The sequence below is a fragment of the Branchiostoma belcheri genome, unplaced genomic scaffold, assembly GCF_001625305.1.
Source record: "Branchiostoma belcheri isolate BF01 breed outbred unplaced genomic scaffold, Haploidv18h27 scaffold14, whole genome shotgun sequence".
In the NCBI taxonomy this organism is placed as follows: Eukaryota; Metazoa; Chordata; class Leptocardii; order Amphioxiformes; family Branchiostomatidae; genus Branchiostoma; species Branchiostoma belcheri.
In genome coordinates this window covers 3,690,444-3,699,011 of record NW_017802824.1, presented here as the reverse complement: position 1 = coordinate 3,699,011, position 8,568 = coordinate 3,690,444, and the positions used below count along the sequence as shown (strand labels likewise).

At 39.8% G+C, this 8,568-nt stretch overlaps 1 protein-coding gene across 1 annotated transcript in view; it reads right to left on the bottom strand.

The window, feature by feature from the left end:
* Positions 1-3,552: 3,552 nt before the first annotated feature.
* LOC109464563 (hemicentin-2-like) overlaps positions 3,553-8,568 on the bottom strand; it is a 9,253-nt gene continuing 4,237 nt past the window's right edge. Inside the window, 6 exon segments of the mRNA XM_019761568.1 lie at positions 3,553-3,893; positions 4,092-4,346; positions 4,618-4,733; positions 5,405-5,672; positions 5,807-5,933; positions 6,099-6,280. Of these exon segments, the coding sequence (XP_019617127.1) occupies positions 3,553-3,893; positions 4,092-4,346; positions 4,618-4,733; positions 5,405-5,672; positions 5,807-5,933; positions 6,099-6,280 (1,289 nt within the window).

The window sequence follows — 8,568 nt, the reverse complement described above, 5'->3', positions numbered from 1 at the left end:
GGTAATGCATCAAAACACAGCATGATGGATCTCCAGGAAGTGAATATAAAAGCAGGTAGGTGACGCATGCTTGTCTTTACTTTGTTAATTAAATTACAAGGAGTGTGTACCTTAAACAAAATTAACTAAAATACTATACAGCACATTTCCTTCTTTTTTCTCGCAAAAAACGATGCATAGTATGCATTGTAAATCCGCTATAGGTAATCGAGAATGAATAAGTAAAGGTCATATTGTGAGATTCACACTGGCCACAATGCTATTTCATGTGCACTCAGTCTATCTCAGACAGTAGGCCAATATTTATGGTCCAGTAATTGGCGATAGCTAGAGGTCAATGTCCGAGACATCTATTTTGGCGATCGCACATCAATTACCTCCTCTTGCATAACACTGCGATACTTAACACGTTTCTCAAACCAGTAGAATTAGGTGATTGAGATGAACTGTAGTTGTTATCGCATATAATGATCAACAACACGTACCTTGTGAATGGAGAGTGAATAAAACGGTGAAGCAAAGAAGACGAACACACATGAAGCCATCTTGCTACTTAGAGATACAGCAGATCCAATGGTAAAGCCACCAACGTTACGAGGACTTGAGAAATTGGCTCATACGTGTACCCAGATAGCTCCAAATGGCCCGAAAAATGCTGGGGTGTGTCCCATATGGCGGTTTACAGTCTGATTCAGTGTGTATCAGTGCGCGCACACCCATAGACCCAGGCCCTAAATGAAAGCCGTCTACGGCCCTCGGGGAAAGCTGAACACATTAGTTCGGCTGGAGGAATCCAAGTAATGTGTTCCAATTACATTATGTCATCCATAATGCATAGCCTAAGTCACTTAGTAATGATTTGGTGCACAACTTCCAGGGACAGTGAGATCATGAACTTGCAGAAGGCTGAAAATTTGTCTGCGTGTACACTAAAAATCCTTTCTTAGTTAATGACGTAATGCTTGTTTGGATGATGGCATTGATAGCTTATCACAAAATATAGAGAATACAGTACATGCCAAGTTTGTTTTGGACCTTAATAACGTGCATTTCTTAGCTATATATACTTTTGTAACGTGTTATTGAATGATTTGATAATCCACAAGACATTTGTGGCTCGTCACCGCCAGATAAGGTGATAGAAATACTGTTTTTAGCAGCTACCTTAATAAGGTATTTTAGCAGCTACCTTTATTTTAAGACAGTTATATGCAACGAGGACACTTGCGGACTTTGTTATTACTGCAGCCTTAGTTAGAGGATGCACTTGTATGTGGTAGGGCTGAGGACCAATACGGAATTAACTAAGTTTGTTTGAATTAGGTTTTGCAGTACTGGTGTCTGTTGGTAGGCATAATAACATGACAAAATCGCAAGGTATTCATGCGAGGGCAGTGGACGGTATTTTGTATTTTCCCACGATTCAAAATGTTCTAGAAGGATAGTGAGTTTACCTTATCATCTTCATATACATTAAGGTGTAGGTCTAACTATTCTGTATGCAGTTATTGGGAAGGAGGTTACTAATGCACCTTTGGTGTTGGGAACCTCATGAGTACGTTGGAGTATAAATCCTTGAGGTCATTTTATCATGCTCTTTGCTCTTTGCAATATTAATAGTCATGAGGTAATTAACTTTGACCAGTAACTGGTATTTTTTATTGTGTTAGTTCCACTGCATTTGACAATACATAAAAGTGACAATTGTGTTCAGACCCTTGCTTTTACATATTTCCATCAGACTTAACGATGGCATGCAAGTAGAAAAGATAGGAAATACGACTGTTAGAAAGGTTGTGGTTATCTAATATTTGCTTAAATACAGTGTTACTCAAGATTCATGACTGCACATACGTATACAGGTAAAATGACATGAATGGAACGGCATGACATCACATATCTAGATATATATGCAGATAGGCTAGCATTACTTAACTATACTCTTACGGTACATTGATTAAAGATTAGTTGTATAATCCTTGAAACATACAGTACGTTTTGCTGATATTTGGTGAATCATACACCACGTAACGTTATAAACTTCTGCTATATATGTGTATATTAAAAGATGCACGTAAAGCTTATACACGTGTCACGTGTATTGATAGGCTATATTTTTGGTTAATAGTTTACAATCACAGGTAGACACCAAACATCACATTATTGCAATTTCAATGTCAACTTCGAGTTAGGCAAGCATCAAACTGACAGGCTAATATAGTCGTCCTCTGCTATAAGTAAAATTCAACTAGATCACAGTAGCGGAAAAGGTATCAGACTGTGGTCAGATACATAGTCGAATTCAACATTTCGGCAACGTTTGGACATCCAAGAGCATCCACCGTCAGCCGTTGTACTTAGTGATAATAATAAACAGATGCAGAGTTACTCCGTTATCAACGTTTACTCGTAAACTTCAGATGCCACGGAGCCAACGGCAACAGACTAGAGAGGAGAAAGTAGTCATGATTGTTAATTCATGAATAAACATGGCGTACAATTGGGGAGCAACGAAATCCATATTTGCCAGCTGATGTTAATTTTTAATATTGCATAGCATAAGGCGCTGTTTAATATATCAGAATATTTCCTTTGGTGGATTTTTCGAGTTGTAGCGAGTTAGGCAAACCTTGACACGGCAAGCTGATTCTACTCACATTTGTCATTGTAATAATGACCTACATGTACCTGAACTGTAACAGGTGAACCATCCAAATCAGCAGACCCGTACCGACGAGACCATTCCTCTGTGGGGTAAGGAGGGAGGGAGGTCGAGTGCACTAACCCTGAGTAAAACAAAATATATATACACCCTTTTCCCATTAAGATTCTGTAAACAAACAATCGTTTGGAAAAACAAAAGATGTGCCTTAATATCATTGTGTCCCTTGTATGTCATATATCATTAGTCCTCTTGGCTTAAAATGTGAGAAATAAAACTCCAGAATTTGCCAATTATATACCTCCGTTTGGAAGTCCTGCCGATGTCCATCCCGTGTCCATCCGTGGCGGAGGACGAGGTTTGAGAGTACCGTACATCTCCCGTAGCTCCTGTAGGTCCTCCACACCGGAGTCAATGGTACCGGTCTTGTACATGTACTTCGGCACAGGGGGCATCGGGCGAGAGACTGGGACTCGGAAAGGTTCTGAAAATATTATATGCTCGGATATGATATTTAGTCACTAACGTCTTTTCATTGTCAAAAAGTTACAAAAACGTCTTTTCATTAATTAAGATACGTGCGTATTGCAAAATTCAGCCTTCCGAATGTACAGGACTTACCTTCAATGTAAGACTTACATATCCAGCCCCGTCTCTTTGCAAAGATCACCATAACAGCTGCAGTTGTCAGTAGCAAAATGGTACCAGCAGTAATAGAAGGTATGATGATCTCCAAAGGCCAGGACCCTGTTAGAAAAAAAGAAAAGAAGTACGTATCTATCGAATACTAGTAGTACTTGCATAACATCGGAAATAAGATTCTATCATTACTGCAAAACCCGTTGCCCTGCAAGGTACCTCATTAATAAAAACACATAACTATCGCAAGATCATTTTTGTGAGAAGCCTGCTTCACCTGAAATGTCGAGACGAATGTTGCGTCTGACAGACCCGAAGACGTTCGATGCCGTGCAGATGTAGTTCCCGCTGTTCTGTACAGTAGCATCAGGTATGGTCAGTACCGATGTCATCCCCTGGCCCTCTTCAGTGATAACTATTTTACTGTTGACACTCGCCGGCAATTCCTTCTCTACTCCGTCATCATTACGCCATACCCAGTCCATTTTAGATGGCAGTGGGTCGGCTGTAACAGTGCAACTCATGCGAACTGCTTCTCCAACAGCGGCAGATACGGTCGATGTGCCCGTTTTCCTTTGCATCAAGGGTTTTCCTATAGAGAAGGTATTTGAGAAAATGTATTCTACTGATAGCAACATTTCCAATCATCACTTGAATTATGTCGATAAACTGGCATATTTTTCAATGATGGTAGACCTTTGTGCTTCTAACACGCAACATTAACAAAATAGTAAGGATACACGTATTATGTCATGACATTTTTTCATCTATATAGTAATTAGAAACTAACCAACTACATCGATGAAGGTGTCTTTGGCCTGCAGAGGAAACCCATCGCTTGTGGCCACACATTGATACGTCCCCTCCACCTCGTAGCTCACCCGACGGAACCGTAGCGGATTTTCCCAATATAAATTTGTATCCTTCCGCCGCCACCTTACTCGTGGTTCTGGATTTCCGTCCGCCAGACACTCCAGTAAAAACCCATCATTGCCTTGTTGAACAGTAACTTTCTTCTCCATGGATGGATTTATCAAAGGAGGGTCTGTAATTTATGGATTTATTAATGACGATAACCACGAAAAAGCATAGGTAATACAGTTTTGACTAGAACTTGAAATAAAACTTCATATAAATCTAAAGACGTTATTTGATCATCTAAATTGCAATGAATGGATGTCTTAGTTCTATCTTCGCACTAACCAGGTTTATGCTGCTTGCGACTATTGTGTATCGCTTGTCGCTATCGATCTTTTCTTCGTGAGACCTTCGAAAGATGCTTTTTAAATTATAATGATGGAATACAGAAGACTTACAGAGAACGTTCAAAGTGACGGTACCCACACCTATGGGTAAGATACCATTCTCCGCTGAACACTGATAAATACCAGCATCAAGACGAGTTGTATTCCTGATGCGAAGCGTCTGCTTCCTTGGGATAGAAAACAATATTGTTATACTTATAAGGATTGCTCTCAACGTATAAGGATTGCTCTCAACTTTGAAAAAATGTGACAACTCGACATATTTCTTTCTAACACATCCCCTCGTAAGGCAGGTTTAACTTCTTGAAGCGTTAATGTTTAGTTGACATAATCTCCTAGATCCTGTAGAGTGTGAAACTTAGTAGAGATAATGGGAATACCTATGGTGTAATTGTATTGAAGCAAATACATCTAAATTGAAACACAAGTTTTGCACCTAACATCTTGCACAAGCGGCATGTGATGGCCAAGTTTTATCCAGCTGATGCTCGCAGGAGGGCTGCCATCGACTAGGCAGGTTAAGAATGCTGCCTCTCCCTCCACGACAGACACCGCTGTAATAGGAACTGATACCATTGGAGCATCTGCAAAATGTAAGCACAGCAATCAATATTGTATTATCATTTGGGCGCATCAGATTTAACGATCATCGACAGCCATATACATTTGTTAGTATTTGTGGCTTAGGGCCCTCCTATGGAAACTAGGAATGTATGCGCCTTGCCTTCCTTTTCGTTGTAACATAAGTAATTTAGAAAGATTATGATACCCGATCAAATAAGTCATTCTTACACACTTACAATGAACTTGTAATATACTCCAGGACTCTTGCACAGACGTGATCTCTGGGAATGGCTGACTGGCTTTGCATGTCAGGTTCATGCCGTTGTCCCATTTGGTCACCTGTGGAATAACCAGTTCAGTTTCAACTTGACCTTCGCGCTCCTGCCGTCTCACTTGTTCACCAGTAAAAGCCTGTGTACCGTTGTACCACGTCAGCTCTGGTAGCGGGTGCCCTCCAGAAGATAGACACCTCAAAGCAAGTTCTTGTCCCACCTTACTTGGAACCTCCAGACCTCTCAGTAGAGGGTGACGGGGAACTGGAACTGAAGGTGGTATATCATATACATTTAAAAAATATATATATCTTTAAATTTAAGAGTGGTATGTGATACTAGAGCTGAACAGGTTGGCAAATTAATTTTTTATGAAAAAAATCAAGTACATTACATCATCTTACCAACAACAGTAAGCTTGGCTTCTTTTGGAGTCAGGTCAAGATTAGCACATCTGTATATGCCTTCATCCTCCATCTTGACATCTTGTATTTGTAAATGATACTCTCCCTTTTGTGTGTCCCCAACCAACTGCACAAAAAACATGTAATAGGAGGTGATAGACTCAACAAAATACCCAACCCATGGCTTACTTTGACACGTTACTAGTACTTTGACATGTTTCCGAAAAAAAGTGCTAGAATAACTAATCGTTGCAATAACAAGTAATTTGCCATCAATATATAACAATACGACCTTGTGACGCTTATAACCTTGTCCCACTCTCTGGCCGATAGATATGGGTCTGAAACCAGGGGGTCCTGCCCATGTAACCATGTCCTCTGGCGACAGGGCACTAAAACTGCACTGGAGTGTGGTTGTGCGGCCTAGGAGAACAGCGGCTGGCATGGGAACCTCCTCATAGCTGGCACCATTTACTGCGAAACAACCAAATCTGCATTTAAATTGATCTCAAATTAATTTATAGATAAACCTCCGTGACTCTTTGATTAGTAGTACGTATAGTTTCAAAGTCAAGCGATTTCCAGGCATGCAAACACCATGCATGCCATCATGGACTAATGTGGAGACGACATACTAAAGTCCTCCCCCACCTGTTTTCAAACAGTATAGGAATCCTAATCACGTCCTTGAAACCACGACCTCTCTTATTATGAAACAAGTAGGAGGAATCGGAATGGGTACAAAGATGTTGTAGATGTCACAACAAATGATAACCATCGCCCATTGGGGTAATGCATCAAACTACAATATGATGGATCACCAGGAAGTGAATATAAAAAACAGATTTACTTTGTAATTAAATTCAAGGAGGGTGACTGTAAAAAAAAAACATGTATATTACATACGGCACATTTTCTCCTTAAAAAAGATATTTTGTATCCATTGTAAATCCGCTAAAGTAACTGAAAATGAAGTAAGTAAAATAAAGGACAGGTTGTGATCTTCACACTGGCTACAATGGTATTTCACTTACCCTTCCTCTATCTCAGACAGTAGGCCAATATTCATGGTCCAGTAATTGGCGATAGCTTGAGGCCAATGTCCGAGACATCTATTTTGGCGATCGTACATCAATTACCTCCTCTTGCATAACTGTGCGATAGTCAACATGTTTCTCAAACCGGTAGAGCTTGGTGATTAAGATTAACTGTAGTTGTTATCGTATATAATGATCAACAACACGTACCTTGTGAATGGAGAGTGAATAAAACGGTAAAGCAAAGAAGACGAATGTCCACACATGGTGCCATCTTGCTACGTCGAGATACAGCAGATCCAATGGCGCAGTCACCAACGTTACAAGGACTCGGGAAATTGGCTCATACGCGTACCCAGATGGCCCCCAAAAGGCTAGGGTGTGCCTCATATGACGGTTTACAGTCTGATTCAGTGTGTATCAGTGCGCGCACACCCATAGACCCAGGCCCTAAATGAAAGCCTTCTATGGCCCTCGGGGAAAGCTGAACACATTAGTTCGGCTGGAAGAATCCTGGCAATGTGTTCCAATTACATTATGTCATCCATAATGCATAGCCTAAGTCACTTAGTAATGATTTGGTGCACAACTTCCCGGGACAATGAGATCATGAACTTGCAGAGGGATGCAAATTTGTCTGCAAGAGGAATTGAAAACCTCTGCATGTACACAGACAATTAACAAAATGCAAATCAGTTTTCCTTAGATGCTGCCATCGATTAGTTGATGACTATTTCCATCGATAAGTTGATGACTTAAGCTAATAGTTGATTGCTTTTGCTTGTTTTTTTTTAATATCGAAATTAAAGATTTGCTTGGGAAACTTTGATGAACACTATTTGCGTAGGAAGAAAACATTTCAACCGATTATTTATTGAAAGGTGACCCCATGTAAATGCTATTTTCCTCCATAACGAAAACCATAACAATCGCTGGCGGTGAGGACACAAGCGATCTCTGGAAAAACTGCAGTCATGGTACATAACGAACTGTTACAAGTTATGCAGTATACGTATTGCGTGGTTGGTCAGTACCTATTTGTTTTTCTAGACATACGCGTATACGTAATCCCTTTCAAACTAGAAGACAACAACTAAAAGCAACACACGGATGTACAGAATGCATAGATTAGAGCTGTGACCTCTTGCGACTAGCTGATTAATGCATCGATGATTTTCCGAGGAACTGTGCCCTTAGTGAATTTGTTTTAAAGAACCTGCATTTAATTTTTTCCTACTTGACCTTTGAAATTGATAAAGGAATGACAGAAGTCTTCGAAATAGCATGCGATTCCAAATGTATTTTTTTCAATGGAACATGTATTGGAAGCCATTGAAACATTATTAGTATCATTATTATTGCACGAGACACGATTGAAATGCACTTTTAGTATTAGCAATGTTCATATAATAATAGCACCAAACTGTAATGCATTTGATTAGTTGTAAGACACGATACAAGATTCCTCTTACATCAAACGTACACTGCTGTTACAGTAATGCCTAAACCTGTTATTGGCGACATTTTAATGATATCTAGTAACACAAGAACCGTTCACATACGATCACACTACAATTCTCATTTAACTATGTCTATATAATAGCGATATAGAATACTTAACTGTCGAGACGTACATTACAAATAACATGTGTTCTGTTGTATTGACACAAATCTAAAGTATTCACAAGCTGACGTGACACAACATTTTTCTTTATTATACTGCCT